We start from the raw sequence: 15,269 nt of genomic DNA on the forward strand, positions 1-15,269 counted from the left end.
TGTGCATACGTGTGAGTGTGTGTGTGCACACGCTTTGCTTTCCCGTGTGTGCCTCTGGAATAAATCGTGCTCAGCCAGAACAGGACTCTGTGTGCTGGGTGCTCCTGCTGGAGAGTCAGAACAGCTTCCTTGCACAGCTGCCTCTCTTGCATTTCTTCTGAAGACTTCATTCAGAAACCACTTGTTTACTGAAAGCATGGGCAGATAGTCACAAGCCCACCTTCTTCTCCATCAGAGCTAACCTGTGGATACTGAAGAATGGAAATAGTTGATGCCAGTAGCTTCCTTGGGAATGGTACCAACATTACTGATTTCCTCTGCGATATCATCTTGGAAAATGACACTTTTTTCTGTGTGGATGATGGACCTTATCCTTCTAAAGGTATGTATGGAAAATTGATTTTTCCAGACAGATTTAGTTCTAGCTGGATTCAGAGATACTATAGAAAGAAAGAGCTATGCAAGTCATTTTCTCTGAGAGAGTGGGAAATCAACTGCTTGCTTTTAAGTTAGTATGAGAAACAGGCAGCAAAAAAATTAGTATGTGCTGGTTTTCCGAGTTCAAAATTGAACTAGGAAAAAATTTGGATATAATGGAGCACTAAAACAGTAGCACTTTGGAGCACAAAATGCAAACATCTCTGCTAAGAACTTGGAGTAGCATGATTTTTATTCAATTCAATAACAATGGAGTGATCAGATCTGACACCATGTATGAAAGTGATTTAATATGAAATCATAGCACTCTGAAGCTGAAAAAAAATCCATATATTAAAATGTCTTTTGATTGCTTGATCTTTTCTTATTTCTGCATAAAATAGGATCTCCCATGGTGAGTAAGTGGTGCACAGTCAGCAGCATGAGAAGCGCATGCTTTAAGAAGTTTTATTTGACTCTCCAAATGTACATTGTATCGCTTATATTGTAGATTAATGCCGTGCAATTTAGGTAGATCAGAATGCATTTAAGAATTTCAGCAGTTTCACTGATTTTGTGTTGGTGTAAAGACATAAACCTTCATAAAACTGAATACAGAAAGGCTTTTACTTTCCGATTAAAGGTTGAAATATATAATATTAATCTGAGTTGAATACTGTGTAACTGATCTTTTTTTTGTGACAATTTTCAGATTTGCATCAGATAATACGGATTCTGCTGTATTGCTTGATATTTCTGCTCAGCATTTTGGGGAACGTTCTGGTGATTACGGTGCTGATAAGAAACAAGCGGATGAGAACAGTCACCAACACCTTTCTGCTGTCACTAGCAGTCAGCGACCTGATGCTCTGCCTTTTCTGCATGCCTTTCACCCTCATTCCCAACCTGCTAAAAGATTTTATTTTTGGAAGTGCTGTTTGCAAAACTGCCACTTATTTCATGGGTAAGTTTGGGAAGTTTGTACTTATTTTGAAGACTGACTAATGAGACAGGTGAGAAGGTATTTAAAGATCTATAAGAGGCTGATTGTTTCCATCCACCATTCAAGTTACCAGTTTTACAAAGAAACAACTTTGTGGTGCAAATCTTCAGGGTTTTGGTGTCCTTGGTCTGATCCAGCAAAACACAGAGGCACACACACTTAACTTTAATGACATACAGAAGTGTTTTGCTGGATGTGAAGATGTTGCATGATCAAACTTTAATGAGGAACCCAGCACATGCACTTGCTTAGCCATCACTGACAAGATTCTTATCAGTGTCCAGGTCACCCACCAGAACTGATAGGCTTGTACACCCTCAGTAAGGGCAGATTTTACCCACAGATTTTTGGCAGCAGTGATACATAAAAAAGAAAAGAGAAATAGGCCAAAGCAGGTGTCATTTGCAGAGCTGTAGGTTTTGGAGACCAGGTGTGATCAGAGCTCCCCAGAAGACCATAAAACACAGATATAGATTTTAGAGGCTGACTTTAATAAACATCACTTTTGTGTGCCTTGCCATACTCATTTTGGTTGTGGAGCCAGGATCTAGGAGTTTCGAAATGTCTGAGTTATGTATGTGTAGGTGATTTTTTTGTCTCACTTTAATATTTCCTCTGCATTTGCTTGTTTCTTAACCAAAAAAACTCCAAACAAACAAAACAAAACAAAACCAACCAAAGAAAAAGAAAAAGAAAAAGTAAAAGTAAAAGAAAAAGAGAAAGGAAAAAAGGAGAATGTTATGTAAAGTTTTTGCTGCTTTGGGAGACTCTTGGTTGATCACTGAAACCTCAGGTCCCTGTTCAACCCATGCCCTTGAGAACTTTGATGTAATGTGAAAGTACACACATAAAGTGTACGAATGGGAAATCAACATCTTTTTGTAGATAAAACCAGTAAAACTAAAGGCCATGTTTAAACAATTACAATGAATTGCTGGAAAAATACCCTAAAACATTACTGGAGCATTGTCATCTTCCTCTTATTGCACACAGTGTAAATTATTTTATTAAAAAAATCCAAAATTAAAAAATTACTTTATTAAAAAAATTACTTTATTAAAAAATAAAAAAATACTTTATTAAAAAAATATGCTGGTGGAATAGACCAGCATAAAGTTTCTCATTATGAAGCTGTTTTAAGAGTCTGAAAGAGAAGATTTCCCACTAAATGTCCAGGTAACAGAGGCATCACCTGACAAACAGACACTGACAACCATTGCATCAAATATGCTCAGGTTTTCATTTTAAGATGTAGAAAGACAAAATTTCAATTGCAGATGATTTCTGTAAAATAAACTGTAACAATATTGACATTTTATAGTCTGACATAGATTCACAAAGACAAATAAAAGGTCATTCACTGAAAGAAAAATTTGTGGCAAAGTTAAGACAAAATATTGATAATTTTACAATGGTGAACTTGGGCACCTCAATAACAGAAACACAGACAACAACAATATATTTTATAAAATATGAACAGAAGAAATTAAGGATACTCATAGGACAAAGATTCTGCTTCATGACTTCATTTCTCCTTGTTTGTAACCTCATTAGCATCTAATTAAAAAGTTGTAATAGATTTAACTCTCTTGAATGAGAAAATCAGATCACAAGTCAAGCAGAACACTCAAAAAATTAAAACAATAAAAAAGGGACTGTGAACATCTGTGTTAAGAGAGTAATTAACTGATTTCAAATGCTGTGTTTGAATTTCAGTGCAATTAGTGAACAAACCACTGTAGTGAAGAGAATAATTAAGAATAAAATTGTCTTCTTTCCCTGTTACCAGAATTTTATGATTTGACAGAGTGTGTATTTTTTTCTTGGACTTTTGCAGTAAGAGAAGCACAGAGCAGGAGTATCAGTCTGGAGCAGTCTGGAGAGCCAGACCCACTGCCCACACATTCTTCACTGGCTTCATCAGACTGGTGTTTATAAATGTTTTGCTTATAAAGAGTTTGCTATATTTTTAATTTTTTGTATGCATACAGCAAGCAAGCAGGACCATTTGAACATAACATAACCTTTAAAACAAGAGGATAACCTTTTTCTTCATTTTATATGCATAGGTGTCTCCGTAAGTGTCTCTACCTTCAACCTGGTTGCCATATCTTTGGAGAGATACAGTGCCATTTGCAAACCACTGCAGTCCAGGGTCTGGCAGACAAAATCTCATGCCCTGAGAGTGATTGCTGCGACCTGGTGTGTGTCCTTTATTATCATGTCACCATACCCAATCTACAGCAAACTGGTACCTTTCACCAAGTACAACAACACCACAGCCAATATGTGCCGGCTCCTCTGGCCAAGCGATGTCATTCAGCAGTCTTGGTAAGAACAACTGGCTGGTAGCAAATGTGCAATTATCTGCTGGTAAGCACAATAAGCCTATGGAAAATCAAGTATTAACCTTCAGCAAATGTTTACACTCTATCATTCTTATTTAAGATGTAAGAAAACCCCAACATTTTTAAGCTGCTCACATTTTGACATTTGAATGACTTTTTCCTTGTCATAGGAAAGACTGCCCAACATGGCAATGATTCTCACACCATGGTCTGCTAAGCCCCAGCTGTCATTGTAAAGAAAGCCTCTGTCACTTGTGTAGCAATACTGCTTTCACTCATTTACACATAAACTTCAACATTCTCAGAGAAATCCTTGATTAATTTTTGAGAAATGCAGACACAGCCTTCTGTGTGCTGCCTTGCCTGTTAATTCGTTTGAAAGTTCTCCATAGCAGAGAAGTAGAATATGAAGCTGCAAATGTCTTACTTGAGAATCCTTTTGGTTGCTTATGGAGAATAAGGGCAGAGAGAAGTGGGGAGAGACAAGCTCCCAGTCCTACACATCCAGGCAGGGTAAACAGCAGCACTATCAAACAGCAATAGTACCTAGACATGATGTCCTTGCACGTTGACCAAACACTGACTGGCACTGAGAAAGTGTAAGATTTTTTTTTTTGACATTGAAGGTCAGCTGGAGCTGGGAAAAAGATTAAAGTCTGCACCATTTTGGTATGGTATATCCACAAAGAGAGTAACTGTGTTCATGCTTTCAGTAGTAGTCTCAGGTATTTGGCAGCATGAGGAGGAAGGGTACAGGACAAAATTCTTTTCTCTGTGGTCTCCTTACAGATTCCCAGCTGTGTTACTGAGTTTGCACCAAAGCCACAGGGATCAGGAGAGGCACAGGCTCATGGATGCATTTAAAATCATTATTTCCCCAGCTTGTCACCACATCAGAGAAGCTGACTAGGAGAGTAGCCTATGTGAAACCACATAAAAGCTGCTTCCTTTACCAAAGAGATTGCCAGTCCTGGAGTCCCTCCTCAGGAGCTCTTCGTGGCTCCTGGGATGAAGACTCAGGTTGTGGCTGCTCTGTTTCTGCCCACATGTGCCAAGGCCCTCTGGAAGTCAGCTCTCTCTGAAGCACAATGATAGAATAATTTGCATTGGAAAAGACCTCTAAGATCATTGAGTCCAACCATTAAAATATTTTTAATGTACCAAGAACCCCTTTAAGAATCAGCAGGTGCTCATTTAGCTTCTGCAAGGCAATTTTACATTGACCAAAACCGATGCTCATCTGGTTTCAGCAGGGAGCCCCACTCATGGGCAGAGAGAACTTCTGCCCCCTTTAACTGCTGTGGGAGTGCCCATCTCCTCTGGGCTGCATAGGTGGGATGAAAGACAGTTTTCAGCCATTATAGTCTTTTTGCTGCTGCACCTTTCTGAGGGAAGCAGGAGAAGAAGTAGGAAGCCTCAAATTTCTGAGGTGTCAAAATTGACATGAAAAAATTCAAAAAATCTTGAAATCCTGTGTTCCCCAATTCTCAGTTGTATAAAAAGGACTTTTTCTGGTTTTTTGCCACTCCCTATTCTCAGTGTGTCTTTTGATTCCTTAGGTACACTTTCCTGCTCCTCACACTCTTTCTTATTCCTGGGATTATAATGATGATTGCATATGGTCTAATTTCTTTGGAACTCTACAGAGGAATAAAATTTGATGCCAGCCAGAGAAAATCTTCACGAGGTAACAAAACAATTTGGTTTGGGGTGGGCTTTTTAAAGTTACAGTTGAAGATACGAGCAGTCATTTTGAGGCTAGTAAAAGGAAAGCTTTCTAGTTGCAAAAGTAATTGTTATGGTCAGTTATGTCATGAACTTGCCAGCTGCATTTCTTGAGTACAGTTACACTGCTGTTAGCAAATAAACCTTATCTATGGCTTGTTTGCAAAGATTCTGGGCAGAATACATTAAATTTCTAATTTGTTTTTATAGAAATACCAAGGGTTTTTTCTGACCATGGATGAGGACCATTTTTGTCAATAAATGTCACAATGAAAATTGTCAAATTAAGGTAGAAACATATAACCTTGGAAACTATCTTTTGTCCGTACTGGACTAAGCAACATTCTTACACCTTTTGCATCAGTTAGTATAGAGGCAAGATGTGAGAATATTGGGAGACAGTGGATTCAGAGCAGCTGGTAACATGCCTGACTCAGAAGCAGGCCAGTGCTTTCTTTGCAACAGTTGCTCAGCTATGAATTATGTTGTTTATTTAGATTTAGCCTGTGTTCTTTATTTTTTATTTGGCTGACTGTTCAGAGGTATTTTGCCAACTATTTAAACAGCACTTTATATGTACAGAAAGAAGAATAAGTACCTGCAGCGCCAAATATGAGGATGGAGATGGATGTTACCTCAACAAAACCAAAAGGAAAAGGAAAATGCCATTGCAACAGCTCTCTACTATGAGCCACAACAAAATAGAGAGAGTGAGAAGCAACAGCTCTTCTGCCAACTTAATGGCCAAGAAGCTTGTCATCCGTATGCTGATGGTGATAGTGGTTTTGTTTTTCATTTGCTGGACTCCCATCTTCAGTGTCAACGCCTGGCGCGCCTTCGACACGGCTTCCGCCGACCGACGTCTCTCGGGGGCCCCCATCTCCTTCATCCACCTGCTGTCCTACACCTCTGCCTGCGTGAACCCCATCATTTACTGCTTCATGAACAAGCGCTTCCGCATGGCCTTCCTGGCCACCTTCACCTGCTGCGCCCCGCAAACGCCCCCCGCCACACGCGGAGAGGCTGCTGATGAGGAGGAGGGCAAAACAACGAGGGCTTCCCTCTCCAAATGTTCCTACACACACATGGCTGCATCTGCACCCCCCTGAGCTGCACCAGGGAGGCAGGGAGTGCTGAAATGTCTGCTCTTGGAATGTGACTGTGGCATCGGCTGAACGCCACTTAGTCCTGAGTTAATGAAACGCTTCAGCTGGCAGCAAACACAGCAAGAATTTTATGGGAAATTGATGCTATCACTGTATGAGTGTTAAATCACTTTCCCTTCAAAAGTACAAAGGAGGAAGAGAGCTCTGAAGATAAAGGACTTTATGAAAAGCCTTAGAAGTTGCTCTATTTGTAATAAATTCCACTGCAAAAATTGGTGTCCTCTACATCAACAGCTTTGCTCAGTTTTCAGATGCAGCTCTGAGTATCTCAAGATATTTCCAAGATGCAAATAGGTTCTCCTCAAACGTGAATATATGTAATGCAGTCTTCACTTCACTAGCTATGCCTCATAAGCAAAAATCTGTTATATTTGTAGTACCTTTTCACATTATTTTAGCTGAGCTAATACATGTTGAGATCATTTTGGTGCCACTCTCACAGGAATTCTGGGGTGGTGAGAATGGGCTTGTCCATGTGAAATTAATGCTTTTAAGTAAAATAATTTCTTTTTTAAAAATAAATTTAAAATAAATATCCTTGGCTTTGTGGGTGGAGTGCTTTCTTCGCTCAGGCAACAGCATAAATTAGCATAATTTAATGTATTTTTCACTTATATAAACCCATAGAACAAGGACAAAGAAATGGCTTTCTTCTGTGCTGAAAGCAGCCACATATGCAAGTGATGGGGTCTGAGATGAGCCACAAAGGCCTGTGTGGAAATTTCCACAGTGGGAAGCACAGGGATAAATGCTTGGGATAAAGCAAAGAGGTGTTTTACAGAGGAGGCAGGACTGGAGACACAGGCTGGTGCCCACAGCAGTCACATTTCACAAATTCATTCACAGACACTTCAGGCTCAGCACTGCCAACATGGAAATAAAGGCACTGGGTGCAGAATGGCAGAAAGGGCAGATACAATGAGCAAAGGCTGAAAGGCTTGGTCAGAAAACAGTTCTTCTAAACTTTGGAGCAGCTCTTTTCTCCAACTACACATGAACAGATTCAACATGGAGTAGAGCAGCTTTGAATGATGTAATTATTGGTGCTTTGTTGAGCAAGATTCCAGTCTCTTTCCTGTGCAGCACACAGGTGAGTGTGGGTGTTCAGGTCCTGTCCTTTGCTCTGTGGAACTCAGATGGAGAAGTTACATCACTTATTTTGGTTTGTGAAAATATCCTGTTGGAGATGTTTCTATCTTCTAGCAGAATCAATATCATTATAAACCCTTGTTATTAGACAGAGATTAAATTTGAGCACAGCGTGGAATGTAGATGTGGATATTAAATATAAGCCCTCTCAAGGTTTTTAATCAGGAAAATCTGATCTCTTTACAGAATGATTTTAAATTAGAAATATACTCTGAGTTCCAGGACTCAGATCCATGTTCTGCACTCAGTTATTGCCTGAAATGGTTTACCCTAACAACTTAGGACACAACTTCAGCTATTATTTTTTTTTTCCATCCAGCTTGTCCACAGACAGGAAATTAAGAAAAAAATTCTAAACACTATTTATGCACAATCCATAGAAACAACGTTTTGCCTGCCTACTTAATAAAGTAGCACTGCTCCTGGAACAGTGCTGAGACCACTGACATCGATCTGACCTTTTCAAATACCCAACAAATTAAATTATGGGATTTAATTCATAGCAATAAAATGAAAATCTTACTTCACTTACAGATACGTGTTGAGACCCTCTACAAACCCGTCCTGTGTGCTGAAACTGAAGGAACAAACTTAGCTGCTTTGGAATTTATGTGGAACAGTGACAGCAGCAAACATACTTGTGAAGTATTTTATACCATTTGGAAGCCTGCATCGATTATAGGCAATAGTTTAAAAATTGTTGTTTAAGCAAGAAAAGCCTCCACATGTTAATAATATACTGGATGTGACTGTTGCTGTCTATGTGATGTATTGCAGGACAGCCCATACCACAGCTCTGTGTGCTCTTTCAAAAGCAAATTCCTTTTTGCAAATGCAGCTTCTCCAGTAGCTGTTATGTCACCTGAGTGACATAACAGGACATGCACAGTTCACCTGCTCTCACTGATTGAGTCTGAGGATGGTGGTTTCAGATGAAAGCCAAAAGCTATTTTCAACAATGCCTTAATCAGATCTCAGCCCCCCACGGCCTCCAGTAGCTGCAGCTGAGAGGAGCAGAGTTTCTGATTGATTCCCTTCTTGTAACTGTCAGGGAGCACAATTTGGAGGTGATGAAACGAGGAAGGCAGGGGAAGATCCTGATGGAGTGGTGGCTGGGAGACAATCAGGGAAGGGCTGAAATGTGCCATTTCTCCAAGGCCCATCTCTGTGTGCGTCACTCGTCCCCTCCATTGCCCCCTCTGCACCTATTTTCTTGTTATATCAACACAATATTTCTTTTCATCAAGCTCCCTAAGCCACAAGCCTTGTGCCAAATTCCAGCAAGAATTAGGAATTAGCTTTTAAAATGCAATATAGCAATCCAGTCATTTTGTATTTTTCTGCCCTGGTCTCCTAGCACAGGAAATTTCAGCCCTTCTGCATCTTAATGCCATTTTTCCTGATCTGTGTGTTGCAGAAGTCATTCCTGGGTCCAAATGTTTCCCTTTCATTGTTAACAGATCATTACATTCTCCCAGTACCTTTAATTCAGATGCTGATGTCACTGAAAAGGTATCTTCTGTAATGAATATGGCATACCAAAATAAAAACAGCCTATGAAATCTTCTCATTTTAGCAGTAGTTTACAGGGGTTGTGGAGAAAAATCCCATCCTACTTCAAGCAGTATCCTGCTAAAATCAAACTGTTTTCCAGATGTAGCAGACAAATGGCAAACCAATGAATTTCCAGGTGCATAATGTCCATAAATCTCGGAAGTTTTTACCTTCTTTCCCTTTCTCCCAACTCCCAGGGCTTTCCCCCCCTCTGTCTGTCTTTCTCTTATCTCTTTCAGCTGCATGACACCATCTGATTTTTCTCCTGCATGCTTTTCAGTCTCTAGGTTACTTTCCCAGCACCACCAATTGCTAGATGATTTTTTTCTCTTTGACAGGTTTATTTTCCTTCCCAGATTTACTTTCCCAGAAAGCACTCTCATCTTCATTTCCCCTATCATCTCTGGCTGACAGACTCCTGGAGCACATTTCTCCAAGCAATACATCCTGCCCACAACACAGCAGCTCTGCAATCCCCCCTACACTGCTAAGGCTGAGCTCACACAGCAGCTCTTGAGCACCGGCTCTCTGACCAGCAGGATGTGCTAGTTCAGAAACAAAAGTGGAGCATTAATTACACCCAGATCCTCCTTTGATAATTCTGTCACTGTTACTTGCAACCTCTATTATTAGGGCATGCTTTAATACTGATGCCTTACAATACTGCTAAATACAGGACTTAGTGAGGAGCCAAAGAAAAGGTATTTCACTATTGCCAAGACAAAATACCTTAATGCAGTTAATGGAAAGCTGTGTGTGGATTTGGAACTCCAGCCACTAAATGTTTACACCCCTTATACAAGTCATGGGCTCTTCTCCAATACCACCAAGCCCTTCTTGGCAAAGTGGACAGCCTGTCTGTGATCCCACCTGCTCCTGCATCCCCTCCTGTTCCTCCTGCCTCTGAGCTCAAGGATGGTGCAACCCTAGCACAGCCACCATGGCTCATGGCAATGCAACCCCAGCACAGCCACCATGGTTCACAGCAATGCAACCCCAGCACAGCCACCATGGCTCATGGCAATGGAATCCCAGCACAGCCACCATGGCTCATGGCAGTGCAACCCCAGCACAGCCACCATGGCTCATGGCAATGCAACCCCAGCACAGCCACCATGGCTCATGGCAATGCAAGCCCAGCACAGCCACCATGGCTCATGGCAATGCAACCCCAGCACAGCCACCATGGCTCATGGCAATGCAACCCCAGCACAGCCACCATGGCTCATCAAAATACAACCCCAGCACAGCCACCATGGCTCATCAAAATACAACCCCAGCACAGCCACCATGGCTCATCACAACTCAATCCCAGCACAGCCACCATGGCTCATGGCAATGCAACCCCAGGACACCCACCATGGTTCATGGCAATGGAATCCCAGCACAGCCACCATGGCTCATCATAACTCAACCCCAGCACAGCCACCATGGCTCATGGCAATGCAACCCCAGCACAGCCACCATGGCTCATCACAGTGCTCGTCTGACCTGGAATAGAGAACTTCAGGATCAGTCAATACTGAAATGGATGTTCAGCTAAACTGAGGGTTTCTGGTGGTAAAAGATGCCTATCTTCAAAAGGAAAGTGTAGAGAGATAAAACCTTTGAATTTGGTAAAGGATTATGTGAGAGCAGAGGCTGTACCCTTTTTATTACAGCATCAGAGACAGAGTGGTAGAGAGTATAAAATGAAGGTTTGGACTTTTGGTTGGGTTTTATTTGTCTGTAAAATGTTTTGTTCTTCACTTCAAATATAACACAGACCAACCAAATATCACTTCACTCAGATGTGCATGTAGGTCAGCAGTTTGCTCACCCTCTGGCCACTGTTTTCCAGTCATTTTTTCTATATGCATTATTAATTTCAGTTAAACAGCCTCAGCCTTTATGCACAATCCATCCAGCATGCACCCAGCTCTTCTCCCAGTACAGCACAGTAATGTGTGCCTTTAACATGCCAGAATTTCTCTCTCAATGTGTATAAAAACCTCAACTTCTAGAATTAGCCATTTTTTATTTTTTCGTTCTGTAATGCTTGTTAGGCTGCCTTGGGTACCTCCTAAAGAAAAAAATGTAAAGGAAATCTTCATGAATTGTAAAACTCCTGTTTTGCTGCCTAATAGCAATTCATCCCTGCTAGGAGCTATTTGTCTGCATCTTCACAGATAACTATTTCATGAAGAGTTTTCTTGGCTTCCACTCCCAGTTGTGTCCAAAAAGCTGATTTTGAGCTAGCAAGATGTCAGTTGTTCCACTGTAAAGTGAGACAAGAACAAAGCATATTCATTAGCATCAGCTGGTAGTAAACATCAAGTAGGAATCATCCCCTATGGGGTAAACATGAGTTAATTGATGTCCTGCTATTTTGACAGTTATTAAAAATTTTAAAAATATTTCCTGATACAATGAAGAAATGCAACTTATATACAAAGTCTGATTTAAAACAGTAGACAAAAATCACTGCATGTGTCCTGTGAAAGTCATACAAACACCAGAGTTACAAAACAGGCATGAAGAAAAGTCACATGTACAGAACCTAAATTCACAGGAAGGAGGCTACTCATGCGCTTTGCTTGCTGTCAGAGACAATTCTTTAATTATTATAGAATGGATGTTGGCTCAGGGCCTTGTTCTGAGAATATTTAGCAACTGCTAAGAGGCCTCATCCCTGACCAAGTGAAGAATGACACCCAGAGGTGAAACCAGAGGGGAAACTTTTTAAACAGATAACAATGCCCAAGAGAGAACTTTGCAGCCAGCTGGGAACTTTGCATTGACTCCTAGAAACCTGCTATGGTCCTTCTAACACCTGAGATCCTCAGGATCCTCAGGAAGGTAGGTGTGGAGCAACCAGAGATGCTCCTGCTCTCACCTGGCTCAAAGCTCAGCCCATATCCCTGTGGGGACATCTGGCAGTGGTGCTGAGGCTGGCTTGCTGTTATTGAAAAGGAATATGAGGATGGCAATGTCATCCAAGACACTCTGTCTTTGGAGTTGTTTTTCCTGTTGGCATCCCAAAAGATGGCCCTGCCACATGCAAAAAGGAAAAAGAACAGTACAGGTATGGCACTGAAATTAATTCAGGAGTTGTTCCTCCACTTCTTGTCCAGCAGCCAACACAGAGCTCACCTCTGCTGCCACTGCCATGGTAGAGGCAGCCTCCAGGAACATGACACTCCATCAGACAGAGCAGGGGCGACAAAGGCTTCACAAACCCTAAAAACCAGTTGCAGTAAGTAGAGAAACAACTATCTAATGAAGCAAAGGATTATTTTAGAAAGAAACTAAAAAAACCCACAACCAAACCTCTCCCCAAACTGGTGGTGTTTGCATTTAACAGTTATCAGTAACTAACCAGCATTTCACTGGAAAGCAGCAGGTATTGCCTCTCCTGCCTCACCCCCAGCTCACTTTTCTAAAGCTCTTTTTCACCACAGACCTCCTGTGTCCTCATTTTGAGGACTGACAGCAGCAGTCTGTGGTGCATCTCGGTGCTACCACCTGGCTTTGCTAGATAATAATTTTCAAACCCATGTGTCTGCTTAGGCTGCAGTGCCTCGAGGGTCCAATTATTCTCCTAACTGTACCAAAAGTAACATTTCTAAATTAATATAAACTTACCAAAATGCAACTTTATAACTGATTCATGTTGTGCCTGTGCTTCCTCCAAATGTAGTTTGAATAATGTTTTCTAATCTACTAACACATAAAACAAACTGAAGACTTTGATATTATTTCCATGTGCTTGTGGGCTCAAATGTAGCCATCTGTGCAACTTCAGGCTCTCCTTGTGTGCCAAGAATTGTTATTTGCTTACATTTGTCCTTGGTCCTCTCAGGAGGAAGGTTATTTGTGCAAGTGCTTTTGAGCACTTTGCTGTGTCTGTGAGAGTCTCCCCACCTGTGTGAGCAGCTATCGTGGGTATCAGGCGGGAGGGCTTTGAAGGAGGGACACTTGGGAACACCTGCTTTTTACTTACAACATCAAGTAAATTTACACCACCTTTTTTTTTAATTTCCATTTTTAATACTGCAAATTTTCACATCTGGCTTGATGTCCTTCTACTTTGTTTCACAGCTTTAACATGAATCTTCCTCTTTCACGTCCTATAACTGAGCTCTAATTCCAGCAATTCCCCTTTTCCTTGGGGAGTATCTCACACACAGATCACCAACAAAATTGTTTTTTGTATCCAGGAAACTAAAGCAATTTTTGATTGCTTCTCCTGATGCATTGTGTTCAGCTTCATCAAATTTAAAAGGTTAATTTTATTAATATGTCAGGATTTCCACGTATGCCCTGACAAATTACCATTCACAATTGTTTTACCATCTTGCACTTTTTGGTTTCTTGCATTTGGACCCTTCAGCTCTTTCTGTGGGGTGAAGTAAGATGTGATGACCAATTACCTGGTAGGAGCAGTCCATGGGAGACACTGAAAATAAGGGGAGACAAATACATTTTCCAGATTTCTCTCTCTGCAATAAATTGCAAGGAAGGAGTGACAGCACATACTTATGCATCATTAAGGAGGGTGAAGGTTTGGGCAGCAAGGCAAGAGGAGATTAAAATTTTTAGCACCTGATGAAGCAGGAGGCCACTGAGGACATAGATTGCATCTGTGTTGGAGAGGAAATTAGCCTAAAATGCAGACATTTGAAGTCTTTAGGTGTGGGTGAGTGGATGAGGTAGTTTACACCTGCAGCAGATATGTTCAGAAAGGAACAGCTCTATCTTGCAAGAAATGCTGTAAATAAAGGTGCGGATACCTGAGGTACTGATGATGATCTGGAAACCTTTTACACATTTATTAGCTACTTCTACTTCAAACTCAGAGTAGGTCAGTGCCATGTAACCCTGCTTGTTCCCAAACAGCAGCTCTGCAAACAATCTTGGGCTTACATTTGCAGATTCTAACACAAGTGTAAAATACTACATCCATGAAACACAACTTTTCTCTGGGCGTCCAAGAAGAAATTGTGCATTTGTTTGCAAGTGTTTGTCCACACTAGTCACAAATACATCTGCCCAGAATCCAACTCTGAGTGTGTCCTTCAGGACTTAATTTTGACCCCAAACACCCATCTGTGGTGAGGGTGGGCTGGAAGGCCACAGAAGCAGAGTCCATTGGATCAGTCAAAGTTCAGGCGTTTTCATTATTATTTTTCATGTAATTTTGAGCAAGCAGGATAGGTTTAGTGCTGTAGCAAGGCAGTGGAGCATTTGGATCATTTACAAGGAAACAGTTCTTTCACTTTTCTAATGAACTTTTAGCTCTGCCTCCAAGCTGAGATTCCTGCATGTCTCCATTCAAAAGCTCAGGTCATGACCAGAGTGACTGACTGAGGTGCCTTACCAAGCAGAAACCCAGCACAGCACTGGCATATTCCTCATGCCACAGTTCCCAGAGCAGGGCTTTTCCAGGCAGCAGCTACAGCTCCTCAGTCCCCATTTTCCCTTAGACACAAATACACTCTTAACCCTTGCATTTTTGCTTAAGGTCTGCCACGTCCAGATCCTTATTGAGGACTTGCAAGTGCTAAAGGTCATGGTTCTTCAGCATCCTCAGTTAACATGAGTTTTCATTTGTGCACACTAAATAATTCATATTTCTCCATCTCAGGAATGTAATTCATTCCTTGAATAACTTCACAGTTCAACTTCAGCTGGGAAATTAGGTGAAGTGAGAGTTTTTCAGGAGCTTTCCTATTAAACTACCCAATAGAAAATTTTTTGATAGAGATAAGCCAGTCAGAGTTAGTATTTTTTTTTTTTTTTTTTCGGCAGGAAGAAAGCTCTTACTACCCAAGACAGAAATTCTGATTTAAGGTGAGAATCAGATTTTAGTCTTTTCTGCCTCAGAAAAGGGATTTAAACCTCAGTTGGCTCCATTCCAGGCAAGAT

General features: G+C 41.1%; 1 protein-coding gene across 1 annotated transcript; it reads left to right on the plus strand.

The window, feature by feature from the left end:
* Positions 1–258: 258 nt before the first annotated feature.
* CCKAR (cholecystokinin A receptor) lies at positions 259–6,602 on the plus strand. The gene is made up of 5 exons (XM_054633719.2): positions 259–382; positions 1,130–1,381; positions 3,490–3,751; positions 5,328–5,455; positions 6,076–6,602. The coding sequence occupies exons 1-5, from the start codon at positions 259–261 to the stop codon at positions 6,600–6,602; spliced, it is 1,293 nt and encodes a 430-aa protein (XP_054489694.1).
* The last annotated feature ends 8,667 nt before the right edge of the window (positions 6,603–15,269 follow it).

The sequence above is a fragment of the Agelaius phoeniceus genome, chromosome 4, assembly GCF_051311805.1.
Source record: "Agelaius phoeniceus isolate bAgePho1 chromosome 4, bAgePho1.hap1, whole genome shotgun sequence".
Classification (NCBI taxonomy): domain Eukaryota; kingdom Metazoa; phylum Chordata; class Aves; order Passeriformes; family Icteridae; genus Agelaius; species Agelaius phoeniceus.

Coding starts and splice junctions, on each gene's coding strand:
- CCKAR (XM_054633719.2), top strand. CDS start 259: ATGGAAATAGTTGATGCCAGTAGCTTCCTTGGGAATGGTACCAACATT. Junction 383..1,129: donor TGGACCTTATCCTTCTAAAG/GTATGTATGGAA, acceptor GACAATTTTCAG/ATTTGCATCAGATAATACGG. Junction 3,752..5,327: donor GATGTCATTCAGCAGTCTTG/GTAAGAACAACT, acceptor TTGATTCCTTAG/GTACACTTTCCTGCTCCTCA.